A 15,011-nucleotide genomic window follows, 5' to 3' on the forward strand; every position below is an offset into this window, starting at 1 on the left:
CCCACAAGGATAGGGAGAGGGAATCACACCCACAGGGACAGGGAGTGGGAGTCACACACACAGGGATAGGGAGAGGGAATCACACCCACGGGGACAGGGAGAGGGAATCACACCCACAGGGACAGGGAGAGGGAATCATACCCACAGGGATAGGGAGAGGGAATCACACACACTGGGACAGGGAGAGGGAATCACACACAGGGACAGGGAGAGGGAATCACACCCACAAGGATAGGGAGAGGGAATCACACCCACAGGGACAGGGAGAGGGAATAACACACAGGGACAGGGAGAGGGAATCACACCCACAGGGATAGGGAGAGGGAATCACACACATAGGGATAGGGAGAGGGAATCACACACACTGGGACAGGGAGAGGGAATCACACACAAGGACAGGGAGAGGTAATCACACACACAGGGACAGGGAGAGGGAATCACACCCACAGGGATAGGGAGAGGGAATCACACACCCACAGGGATAGGGAGAGGGAATCACACACACAGGGATAGGGAGAGGGAATCACACCCACAGGGACAGGGAGAGGGAATCACACACACAGGGACAGGGAGAGGGAATCACCCACACTGGGACAGGGAGAGGGAATCACACACACAGGGACAGGGAGAGGGAATCACACCCACAGGGACTGGGAGAGGGAATCACACACACAGGGATAGGGAGAGGGAATCACACACACAGGGACAGGGAGAGGGAATCACACACACTGGGACAGGGAGGGGGAATCACACACACAGGGACAGGGAGAGAGAATCACACACAGGGACAGGGAGAGGGAATCACACACAGGGACAGGGAGAGGGAATCACCCACAGGGACAGGGAGAGGGAATCACACACAGGGACAGGGACAGGGAGAGGGAATCACACCCACAGGGACAGGGAGAGGGAATCACACACAGGGACAGGGAGAGGGAATCACACACAGGGACAGGGACAAGGAGAGGGAATCACACCCACAGGGATAGGGAGAGGGAATCACACACACTGGGACAGGGAGAGGGAATCACCCACAGGGACAGGGAGAGGGAATCACACACAGGGACAGGGACAGGGAGAGGGAATCACACCCACAGGGATAGGGAGAGGGAATCACACACACTGGGACAGGGAGAGGGAATCACACACAGGGACAGGGAGAGTGAATCACACCCACAGAGACAGGGAGAGGGAATCACACCCACAGGGATAGGGAGTGGGAATCACACCCACAGGGACAGGGAGAGGGAATCACACCCACGGGGACAGGGAGAGGGAATCACACCCACAGGGATAGGGAGTAGGAATCACACCCACAGGGATAGGGAGTGGGAATCACACCCACAGGGACAGGGAGAGGGAATCACACACAGGGACAGGGAGAGGGAATCACACACACAGGGACAGGGAGAGGGAGTCACACACAGGGATAGGGAGAGGGAATCACACCCACAGGGACAGGGAGAGGGAATCACACACAGGGACAGGGAGAGGGAATCACACACAGGGACTGGGAGAGGGAATCACACACCCACAGGGACAGGGAGAGGGAATCACACACCCACAGGGACAGGGAGAGGGAATCACACCCACAGGGACTGGGAGAGGGAATCACACCCACAGGGACAGGGAGAGGGAATCACACCCACAGGGACAGGGAGTAGGAATCACACCCACAGGGATAGGGAGTGGGAATCACACACACAGGGACAGGGAGAGGGAATCACACCCACAGGGACAGGGAGAGGGAATCACTCCCACAGGGACAGGGAGAGGGAATCACACACAGAGGGACAGGGAGAGGGAATCACACACAGGGACAGGGAGAGGGAATCACACACACAGGGACTGGGAGGGGGAATCACACACACAGGGATAGGGAGAGGGAATCACACACAGGGACAGGGAGAGGGAATCACACCCACAGGGACTGGGAGGGGGAATCACACACACAGGGATAGGGAGAGGGAATCACACACAGGGACAGGGAGAGGGAATCACTCCCACAGGGACAGGGAGAGGGAATCACACACAGAGGGACAGGGAGAGGGAATCACACACAGGGACAGGGAGAGGGAATCACACACACAGGGACTGGGAGGGGGAATCACACACACAGGGATAGGGAGAGGGAATCACACACAGGGACAGGGAGAGGGAATCACACACAGGGACAGGGAGAGGGAATCACACACACAGGGACTGGGAGGGGGAATCACACACACAGGGATAGGGAGAGGGAATCACACACAGGGACAGGGAGAGGGAATCACCCACAGGGATAGGGAGAGGGAATCCCACCCACAGGGACAGGGAGAGGGAATCACACCCACAGGGACAGGGAGAGGGAATCACACACACAGGGACTGGGAGGGGGAATCACACACACAGGGATAGGGAGAGGGAATCACACCCACAGGGACAGGGAGAGGGAATCACACCCACACTGGGATAGGGAGAGGGAATCACACCCACAGGGATAGGGAGAGGGAATCACAACACAGGGATAGGGAGAGGGAATCACACACCCACAGGGACAGGGAGTGGGAATCACACACAGGGACAGGGAGAGGGAATCACACACTGGGATAGGGAGAGGGAATCACACCCACAGGGACAGGGAGAGGGAATCACACCTACAGGGACAGGGAGAGGGAATCACACCCACAGGGACAGGGAGAGGGAATCACACCTACAGGGACTGGGAGAGGGAATCACACCCACAGGGATAGGGAGAGGGAATCACACCCACAGGGACAGGGACAGGGAATCACACCCACAGGGACTGGGAGAGGGAATCACACCCACAGGGATAGGGAGAGGGAATCACCCACACAGGGACAGGGAGAGGGAATCACACCTACAGGGACAGGGAGAGGGAATCACACACAGGGACAGGGAGAGGGAATCACACCCACAGGGATAGGGAGATGGAATCACACACACTGGGATAGGGAGAGGGAATCACACACACAGGGATAGGGAGAGGGAATCACCCACACAGGGACAGGGAGAGGGAATCACACCCACAGGGACAGGGAGTGGGAATCACACCCACAGGGATAGGGAGAGGGAATAACACCCACAGGGATAGGGAGAGGGAATCACACCCATAGGGACAGGGATTGGGAATCACACACACAGGGATAGGGAGGGGGAATCACACCCACAGGGACAGGGAGTGGGAATCACACCCACAGGGATAAGGAGAGGGAATCACACCCACAGGGATAGGGAGATGGAGTCACACACACTGGGATAGGGAGAGGGAATCACACACAGGGATAGGGAGAGGGAATCACACCCACAGGGATAGGGAGAGGGAATCACCCACACAGGGATAGGGAGAGGGAATCACACCCACAGGGATAGCGAGAGGGAATCACACCCACGGGGACAGGGAGAGGGAATCACACCCACAGGGATAGGGAGATGGAGTCACACACACAGGGATAGGGAGAGGGAATCACCCACAGGGATAGGGAGAGGGAATCCCACCCACAGGGACAGGGAGAGGGAATCACACCCACAGGGACAGGGAGAGGGAATCACACCCACAAGGTTAGGGAGTGGGAATCACACCCACAGGGACAGGGAGAGGGAATCACACCCACAGGGACAGGGAGAGGGAATCACACCCACAAGGTTAGGGAGAGGGAATCACACCCACAGGGACTGGGAGAGGGAATCACACACACTGGGACAGGGAGAGGGAATCACACCCACAGGGACAGGGAGAAGGAATCACACACCCACAGGGACAGGGAGAGGGAATCACACACCCACAGGGACAGGGAGAGGGAATCACACACAGGGACAGGGACAGGGAGAGGGAATCACACCCACAGGGATAGGGAGAGGGAATCACACACACTGGGACAGGGAGAGGGAATCACACACAGGGACAGGGAGAGTGAATCACACCCACAGAGACAGGGAGAGGGAATCACACCCACAGGGATAGGGAGTGGGAATCACACACACAGGGATAGGGAGTAGGAATCACACCCACAGGGACAGGGAGAGGGAATCACACCCACGGGGACAGGGAGAGGGAATCACACCCACAGGGATAGGGAGAGGGAATCACACACAGGGACAGGGAGAGGGAATCACACACACAGGGACAGGGAGAGGGAGTCACACACAGGGATAGGGAGAGGGAATCACACCCACAGGGACTGGGAGAGGGAATCACACACACAGGGACAGGGAGAGGGAATCACACACCCAGGGACAGGGAGAGGGAATCACACCCACAGGGACAGGGAGTGGGAATCACACCCACAGGGACAGGGAGAGGGAATCACACCCACAGGGACAGGGAGAGGGAATCACACACACAAGGTTAGGGAGAGGGAATCACACACACAGGGATAGGGAGAGGGAATCACACCCACAGGGACTGCGAGAGGGAATCACACACTGGGATAGGGAGAGGGAATCACACACACAGGGATAGGGAGAGGGAATCACACACACAGGGACAGGGAGAGGGAATCACACACAGGGACAGGGAGAGGGAATCACACCCACAGGGACAGGGAGAGGGAATCACACACACTGGGACAGGGAGTGGGAATCACACACACAGGGACACGGAGAGGGAATCATACCCACAGGGATAGGGAGAGGGAATCACACACAGGGACAGGGAGAGGGAATCACACCCACAAGGATAGGGAGAGGGAATCACACCCACAGGGACAGGGAGTGGGAGTCACACACACAGGGATAGGGAGAGGGAATCACACACAGGGACAGGGAGAGGGAATCACACCCACAGGGACAGGGAGAGGGAATCACACACACTGGGACAGGGAGTGGGAATCACACACACAGGGACACGGAGAGGGAATCATACCCACAGGGATAGGGAGAGGGAATCACACACAGGGACAGGGAGAGGGAATCACACCCACAAGGATAGGGAGAGGGAATCACACCCACAGGGACAGGGAGTGGGAGTCACACACACAGGGATAGGGAGAGGGAATCACACCCACGGGGACAGGGAGAGGGAATCACACCCACAGGGACAGGGAGAGGGAATCATACCCACAGGGATAGGGAGAGGGAATCACACACACTGGGACAGGGAGAGGGAATCACACACAGGGACAGGGAGAGGGAATCACACCCACAAGGATAGGGAGAGGGAATCACACCCACAGGGACAGGGAGAGGGAATAACACACAGGGACAGGGAGAGGGAATCACACCCACAGGGATAGGGAGAGGGAATCACACACATAGGGATAGGGAGAGGGAATCACACACACTGGGACAGGGAGAGGGAATCACACACAAGGACAGGGAGAGGTAATCACACACACAGGGACAGGGAGAGGGAATCACACCCACAGGGATAGGGAGAGGGAATCACACACCCACAGGGATAGGGAGAGGGAATCACACACACAGGGATAGGGAGAGGGAATCACACCCACAGGGACAGGGAGAGGGAATCACACACACAGGGACAGGGAGAGGGAATCACCCACACTGGGACAGGGAGAGGGAATCACACACACAGGGACAGGGAGAGGGAATCACACCCACAGGGACTGGGAGAGGGAATCACACACACAGGGATAGGGAGAGGGAATCACACACACAGGGACAGGGAGAGGGAATCACACACACTGGGACAGGGAGGGGGAATCACACACACAGGGACAGGGAGAGAGAATCACACACAGGGACAGGGAGAGGGAATCACACACAGGGACAGGGAGAGGGAATCACCCACAGGGACAGGGAGAGGGAATCACACACAGGGACAGGGACAGGGAGAGGGAATCACACCCACAGGGACAGGGAGAGGGAATCACACACAGGGACAGGGAGAGGGAATCACACACAGGGACAGGGACAAGGAGAGGGAATCACACCCACAGGGATAGGGAGAGGGAATCACACACACTGGGACAGGGAGAGGGAATCACCCACAGGGACAGGGAGAGGGAATCACACACAGGGACAGGGACAGGGAGAGGGAATCACACCCACAGGGATAGGGAGAGGGAATCACACACACTGGGACAGGGAGAGGGAATCACACACAGGGACAGGGAGAGTGAATCACACCCACAGAGACAGGGAGAGGGAATCACACCCACAGGGATAGGGAGTGGGAATCACACCCACAGGGACAGGGAGAGGGAATCACACCCACGGGGACAGGGAGAGGGAATCACACCCACAGGGATAGGGAGTAGGAATCACACCCACAGGGATAGGGAGTGGGAATCACACCCACAGGGACAGGGAGAGGGAATCACACACAGGGACAGGGAGAGGGAATCACACACACAGGGACAGGGAGAGGGAGTCACACACAGGGATAGGGAGAGGGAATCACACCCACAGGGACAGGGAGAGGGAATCACACACAGGGACAGGGAGAGGGAATCACACACAGGGACTGGGAGAGGGAATCACACACCCACAGGGACAGGGAGAGGGAATCACACACCCACAGGGACAGGGAGAGGGAATCACACCCACAGGGACTGGGAGAGGGAATCACACCCACAGGGACAGGGAGAGGGAATCACACCCACAGGGACAGGGAGTAGGAATCACACCCACAGGGATAGGGAGTGGGAATCACACACACAGGGACAGGGAGAGGGAATCACACCCACAGGGACAGGGAGAGGGAATCACTCCCACAGGGACAGGGAGAGGGAATCACACACAGAGGGACAGGGAGAGGGAATCACACACAGGGACAGGGAGAGGGAATCACACACACAGGGACTGGGAGGGGGAATCACACACACAGGGATAGGGAGAGGGAATCACACACAGGGACAGGGAGAGGGAATCACACCCACAGGGACTGGGAGGGGGAATCACACACACAGGGATAGGGAGAGGGAATCACACACAGGGACAGGGAGAGGGAATCACTCCCACAGGGACAGGGAGAGGGAATCACACACAGAGGGACAGGGAGAGGGAATCACACACAGGGACAGGGAGAGGGAATCACACACACAGGGACTGGGAGGGGGAATCACACACACAGGGATAGGGAGAGGGAATCACACACAGGGACAGGGAGAGGGAATCACACACAGGGACAGGGAGAGGGAATCACACACACAGGGACTGGGAGGGGGAATCACACACACAGGGATAGGGAGAGGGAATCACACACAGGGACAGGGAGAGGGAATCACCCACAGGGATAGGGAGAGGGAATCCCACCCACAGGGACAGGGAGAGGGAATCACACCCACAGGGACAGGGAGAGGGAATCACACACACAGGGACTGGGAGGGGGAATCACACACACAGGGATAGGGAGAGGGAATCACACCCACAGGGACAGGGAGAGGGAATCACACCCACACTGGGATAGGGAGAGGGAATCACACCCACAGGGATAGGGAGAGGGAATCACAACACAGGGATAGGGAGAGGGAATCACACACCCACAGGGACAGGGAGTGGGAATCACACACAGGGACAGGGAGAGGGAATCACACACTGGGATAGGGAGAGGGAATCACACCCACAGGGACAGGGAGAGGGAATCACACCTACAGGGACAGGGAGAGGGAATCACACCCACAGGGACAGGGAGAGGGAATCACACCTACAGGGACTGGGAGAGGGAATCACACCCACAGGGATAGGGAGAGGGAATCACACCCACAGGGACAGGGACAGGGAATCACACCCACAGGGACTGGGAGAGGGAATCACACCCACAGGGATAGGGAGAGGGAATCACCCACACAGGGACAGGGAGAGGGAATCACACCTACAGGGACAGGGAGAGGGAATCACACACAGGGACAGGGAGAGGGAATCACACCCACAGGGATAGGGAGATGGAATCACACACACTGGGATAGGGAGAGGGAATCACACACACAGGGATAGGGAGAGGGAATCACCCACACAGGGACAGGGAGAGGGAATCACACCCACAGGGACAGGGAGTGGGAATCACACCCACAGGGATAGGGAGAGGGAATAACACCCACAGGGATAGGGAGAGGGAATCACACCCATAGGGACAGGGATTGGGAATCACACACACAGGGATAGGGAGGGGGAATCACACCCACAGGGACAGGGAGTGGGAATCACACCCACAGGGATAAGGAGAGGGAATCACACCCACAGGGATAGGGAGATGGAGTCACACACACTGGGATAGGGAGAGGGAATCACACACAGGGATAGGGAGAGGGAATCACACCCACAGGGATAGGGAGAGGGAATCACCCACACAGGGATAGGGAGAGGGAATCACACCCACAGGGATAGCGAGAGGGAATCACACCCACGGGGACAGGGAGAGGGAATCACACCCACAGGGATAGGGAGATGGAGTCACACACACAGGGATAGGGAGAGGGAATCACCCACAGGGATAGGGAGAGGGAATCCCACCCACAGGGACAGGGAGAGGGAATCACACCCACAGGGACAGGGAGAGGGAATCACACCCACAAGGTTAGGGAGTGGGAATCACACCCACAGGGACAGGGAGAGGGAATCACACCCACAGGGACAGGGAGAGGGAATCACACCCACAAGGTTAGGGAGAGGGAATCACACACACAGGGATAGGGAGAGGGAATCACACACAGGGACAGGGAGCGGGAATCACACACACAGGGACTGGGAGAGGGAATCACCCACAGGGATAGGGAGAGGGAATCACACACACAGGAACAGGGAGAGGGAATCAAACCCACAGGGATAGGGAGATGGAATCACACACACTGGGATAGGGAGAGGGAATCACACACACAGGGATAGGGAGAGGGAATCACACACAGGGACAGGGAGCGGGAATCACACACACAGGGACTGGGAGAGGGAATCACCCACAGGGATAGGGAGAGGGAATCACACACACAGGAACAGGGAGGGGGAATCCCACCCAGAGGGCCGTTAGTGTCCCATCTGCCTCGTTCGGTCAGTGCTGTTGTCTGTAAATACTGATCGATACCTGCCCTGTGCTGACTTTAACATTCAGTTCGTTCTCCTAGTTCACCACAGCTGAGGCACCGTCCGGAGCGGATGGCACTGATTTTCCAAGTAGGTCTGACTCTCTCCAGGCGGGGCAGACGGGCCCGCAGAGTTGTGTCTCTCTGTGTTTTTGGTTCCTTCCCTGATTCGTCCTTACTGTCCACATATGGGTCAGCTCCACTCTCTGGAATAAGGCTGCACCGACTGGGCTGCCTTATACCTCCAAGTCCAGACGGTGGGGGTGCACACACCTTTTGATCAGCAACCTCTTGTGTTCAGGCACCTTCCTGGGGAGTATCATTCCACAGATTTCAGACACCCCATGACAAGGAAATTAAAGAACAGGCACCACAGAGGACACCACCCCGAACACCAGTCTCCCCCCCCCCCCCGATTAGATTCCAGGCTGTAACTCCCTCCCGGGGTATCTGGTATTCTGTATATAAACCACCCCGAACCCCTCGATTAGATTCCAGGCTGTAACTCCCTCCCGGGGTATCTGTTATTCTGTATATAAACCACCCCGAACCCCTCAATTAGATTCCAGTCTGTAACTCCCTCCCGGGTATCTGTTATTCTGTATATAAACCACCCCGAACCCCTCGATTAGATTCCAGTCTGTAACTCTCCTCCCGGAGTATCTGTTATTCTGTATATAAACCACCCCGAACCCCTCGATTAGATTCCAGTCTGTAACTCACTCCCGGGTATCTGTTATTCTGTATATAAACCACCCTGAATCCCTCAATTAGATTCCAGTCTGAAACTCCCTCCCGGGGGGTATCTGTTATTCTGTATATAAACCACCCCGAAACCTTTGATTAGATTCCAGTCTGTAACTCACTCCCGGGTATCAGTTATTCTGTATATAAACCACCCTGAACCCCTCGATTAGATTCCAGTCTGTAACTCCCTCCCGGGGGTATCTGTTATTCTGTATATAAACCACCCCGAACCCCTCGATTAGATTCCAGTCTGTAACTCACTCCCGGGGTATCTGTTATTCTGTGTATAAACCACCCCGAAGCCCTCGATTAGATTCCAGTCTGTAACTCACTCCTGGGTATCCGTTATTCTGGATATAAACCACCCTGAACCCCTCGATTAGATTCTAGTCTGTAACTCCCTCCCGGGTATCTGTTATTCGGTGTATAAACCACCCCGAACCCCTCGATTAGATTCCAGTCTGTAACTCCCTCCCGGGTATCTGTTATTCTGTATATAAACCACCCCGAACCCCCCGATTAGATTCCAGTCTGTAACTCACTCCCGGGGTATTTGTTATTCTGTATATAAACCACCCGAACCCCTCGATTAGATTCCAGTCTGTAACTCACTCCCGGGGTGTCTGTTATTCTGTATATAAACCACCCGAACCCCTCGATTAGATTCCAGTCTGTAACTCACTCCCGGGGTATCTGTTATTCTGTATATAAACCACCCGAACACCTCGATTAGATTCCAGTCTGTAACTCACTCCCGGGGTATCGGTTATTCTGTATATAAACCACCCGAACCCCTCGATTAGATTCCAGTCTGTAACTCACTCCCGGGGTATCTCTTTTCTGTATATAAACCACCCTGAACCCCTCGATTAGATTCCAGTCTGTAACTCACTCCCGGGGTATCGGTTATTCTGTATATAAACCACCCGAACCCCTCGATTAGATTCCAGTCTGTAACTCACTCCCGGGGTATCTCTTTTCTGTATATAAACCACCCTGAACCCCTCGATTAGATTCCAGTCTGTAACTCCCTCCCAGGTATCTGTTATTCTGTATATAAACCACCCGAATCCCTCGATTAGATTCCAGTCTGTCACTCACTCCCGGGGTATCTGTTATTCTGTATATAAACCACCCGAACCCCTCGATTAGATTCCAGTCTGTAACTCACTCCCGGATATCTGTTATTCTGTATATAAACCACCACGAACCCCTCGATTACATTCCAGTCTGTAACTCACTCCCGGGGTATCTGTTATTCTGTATAGAAACCACCCGAACCCCTCGATTAGATTCCAGTCTGTAACTCCCTCCCGGGTATCTGTTATTTTGTATATAAACCGCCCCGAACCCATCGATTAGATTCCAGTCTGTAACTCCCTCCCGGGTATCTGTTATTTTGTATATAAACCGCCCCGAACCCCTCGATTAGATTCCAGTCTGTAACTCCCTCCCGGGTATCTGTTTTTCTGTATATAAACCACCCCGAACCCCTCGATTAGATTCCAGTCTGTAACTCCCTCCCGGGGTATCTGTTATTCTGTATATAAACCACCCTGAACCCCTCGATTAGATTCCAGTCTGTAACTCACTCCCGGGGTATCTGTTATTCTGTATATAAACCAGCCCGAACCCCTCGATTAGATTCCAGTCTGTTACTCCCTCCCAGGTATCTGTTATTCTGTATATAAACCACCCCAAACCCCTCGATTAGATTCCAGTCTGTAACTCACTCCCGGGGTATCTGTTATTCTGTATATAAACCACCCTGAACCCCTCGATTAGATTCCAGTCTGTAACTCCCTCCTCGGTATCTGTTATTCTGTGTATAAACCACCCTGAACCCATCGATTAGATTCCAGTCTGTAACTCCCTCCAGGGGTATCTGTTATTCTGTATATAAACCACCCTGAACCCCTCGATTAGATTCCAGTCTGTTACTCCCTCCCAGGTATCTGTTATTCTGTATATAAACGACCCCAAACCCCTCGATTAGATTCCAGTCTGTAACTCACTCCCGGGGTATCTGTTATTCTGTATTTAAACCACCCTGAACCCCTCGATTAGATTCCAGTCTGTAACCCTCCTCGGTATCTGTTATTCTGTGTATAAACCACCCTGAACCCATCGATTAGATTCCAGTCTGTAACTCCCTCCAGGGGTATCTGTTATTCTGTATATAAACCACCCTGAACCCCTCGATTAGATTCCAGTCTGTAACTCCCTCCTGGGTATCTGTTATTCTGTGTATAAACCACCCCGAACCCCTCGATTAGATTCCAGTCTGTAACTCCCTCCCGGGTATCTGTTATTCTGTATACAAACCACGCCGAACCCCTCGATTAGATTCCAGTCTGTAACTCCCTCCCGGGTATCTGTTGTTCTGTATATAAACCACCCCGAACCCCCCGATTATATTCCAGTCTGTAACTCCCTCTTGGGTATCTGTTATTCTGTATTTAAACCCCACCCCGAATCCCTCGATTAGATTCCAGTGTGTAACTCCCTCCCGGAGTATCTGTTATTCTGTATATAAACCACCACGAACCCCTCGATTACATTCCAGTCTGTAACTCACTCCCGGGGTATCTGTTATTCTGTATATAAACCACCCTGAACCCATCGATTAGATTCCAGTCTGTAACTCCCTCCCGGGTATCTGTTATTTTGTATATAAACCGCCCCGAACCCCTCGATTAGATTCCAGTCTGTAACTCCCTCCCGGGTATCTGTTATTTTGTATATAAACCGCCCCGAACCCCTCGATTAGATTCCAGTCTGTAACTCACTCCCGGGGTATCTGTTATTCTGTATATAAACCACCCCAAACCCCTCGATTCGATTCCAGTCTGTAACTCACTCCCGGGGTATCTGTTATTCTGTATACAAACCACCCCGAACCCCTCGATTCGATTCCAGTCTGTAACTCCCTCGCGGGTATCTGTTATTCTGTATATAAACCACCCTGAACCCCTCGATTATATTCCAGTCTGTTACTCACTCCTGGGGTATCTGTTATTCTGTATATAAACCACCCTGAACCCATCGATTAGATTGCAGTCTGTAACTCACTCCCGGGGTATCTGTTATTCTGTATATAAACCACCCTGAACCCCTCGATTAGATTCCAGTCTGTAATTCCCTCCCGGGGTATCTGTTATTCTGTATATAAACCACCCCGAACCCCTCGATTAGATTCCAGTCTGTAACTCCCTCCCGGGGTATCTGTTATTCTGTATATAAACCACCCTGAACCCCTCGATTAGATTCCAGTCTGTAATTCCCTCCCGGGGTATCTGTTATTCTGTATATAAACCACCCGAACCCCTCGATTAGATTCCAGTCTGTAACTCCCTCCCGGGGTATCTGTTATTCTGTATATAAACCACCCAAACCCCTCGATTAGATTCCAGTCTGTAACTCACTCCCGGGGTATCTGTTTTCTGTATATAAACCACCCTGAACCCCTCGATTAGATTCCAGTCTGTAACTCCCTCCCAGGTATCTGTTATTCTGTATATAGACCACCCGAACCCCTCGATTAGATTCCAGTCTGTCACTCACTCCCGGGGTATCTGTTATTCTGTATATAAACCACCCGAACCCCTCGATTAGATTCCAGTCTGTAACTCCCTCCCGGGGTATCTGTTATTCTGTATATAAACCACCCTGAACCCCTCGATTAGATTCCAGTCTGTAACTCACTCCCGGATATCTGTTATTCTGTATATAAACCACCACGAACCCCTCGATTACATTCCAGTCTGTAACTCACTCCCGGGGTATCTGTTATTCTGTATAGAAACCACCCGAACCCCTCGATTAGATTCCAGTCTGTAACTCCCTCCCGGGTATCTGTTATTTTGTATATAAACCGCCCCGAACCCCTCGATTAGATTCCAGTCTGTAACTCCCTCCCGGGTATTTGTTATTCTCTATATAAACCACCCCGAACCCCGCGATTAGATTCCAGTCTGTAACTCCCTCCCGGGTATCTGTTTTTCTGTATATAAACCACCCCGAACCCCTCGATTAGATTCCAGTCTGTAACTTCCTCCCGGGGTATCTGTTATTCTGTATATAAACCACCCTGAACCCCTCAATTAGATTCCAGTCTGTAACTCCCTCCTAGGTATCTGTTATTCTGTGTATAAACCACCCTGAACCCATCGATTAGATTCCAGTCTGTAACTCCCTCCAGGGGTATCTGTTATTCTGTGTATAAACCACCCCGAACCCCTCGATTCGATTCCAGTCTGTAACTCACTCCCGGGGTATCTGTTATTCTGTATATAAACCACCCCGAACCCCTCGATTCGATTCCAGTCTGTAACTCACTCCCGGGGTATCTGTTATTGTGTATATAAACCACCCTGAACCCCTCGATTATATTCCAGTCTGTAACTCACTCCCGGGGTATCTCTTATTCTGTATATAAACCACCCTGAACCCATCGATTAGATTCCAGTCTGTAACTCACTCCCGGGTTATCTGTTATTCTGTATATAAACCACCCTGAACCCCTCGATTAGATTCCAGTCTGTAATTCCCTCCCGGGGTATCTGTTATTCTGTATATAAACCACCCCGAACCCCTCGATTAGATTCCAGTCTGTAACTCCTTCCCGGGGTATCTGTTATTCTGTATATAAACCACCCTGAACCCCTCGATTGGATTCCAGTCTGTAATTCCCTCCCGGGGTATCTGTTATTCTGTATATAAACCACCCCGAACCCCTCGATTAGATTCCAGTCTGTAACTCCCTCCCGGGGTATCTGTTATTCTGGATATAAAACACCCTGAACCCCTCGATTAGATTCTAGTCTGTAACTCACTCCCGGGGTATCTGTTATTCTGTATATAAACCACCCCGGACCCCTCGATTAGATTCCAGTCTGTAACTCCCTCGCGGGTATCTGTTATTCTGTATATAAACCACCCCGAACCCCCCGATTAGATTCCAGTCTGTAACTCACTCCCGGGGTATCTGTTATTCTGTATATAAACCACCCGAGCCCCTCGATTAGATTCCAGTCTGTAACTCACTCCCGGAGTATCTGTTATTCTGTATATAAATCACCCGAACCCCTCGATTAGATTCCAGTCTGTAACTCACTCCCGGGGTATCTGTTATTCTGTATATAAACCACCCAAACCCCTCGATTAGATTCCAGTCTGTAACTCACTCCCGGGGTATCTGTTTTCTGTATATAAACCACCCTGAACCCCTCGATTAGATTCCAGTCTGTAACTCCCTCCCAGGTATCTGTTATTCTGTATATAAAC

General features: G+C 53.2%; 1 protein-coding gene across 1 annotated transcript in view; it reads left to right on the forward strand.

The window, feature by feature from the left end:
- Positions 1–15,011, forward strand: part of LOC140460024 (uncharacterized) — a 144,616-nt gene that overhangs the window by 64,249 nt on the left and 65,356 nt on the right. Inside the window, exon 8 of the mRNA XM_072554430.1 lies at positions 9,021–9,069. Within this exon, the coding sequence (XP_072410531.1) occupies positions 9,021–9,069 (49 nt within the window). The remainder of the gene's footprint in view (positions 1–9,020; positions 9,070–15,011) is intronic.

Source organism: Chiloscyllium punctatum, chromosome 36 (genome assembly GCF_047496795.1).
Source record: "Chiloscyllium punctatum isolate Juve2018m chromosome 36, sChiPun1.3, whole genome shotgun sequence".
Lineage (NCBI taxonomy): Eukaryota > Metazoa > Chordata > Chondrichthyes > Orectolobiformes > Hemiscylliidae > Chiloscyllium > Chiloscyllium punctatum.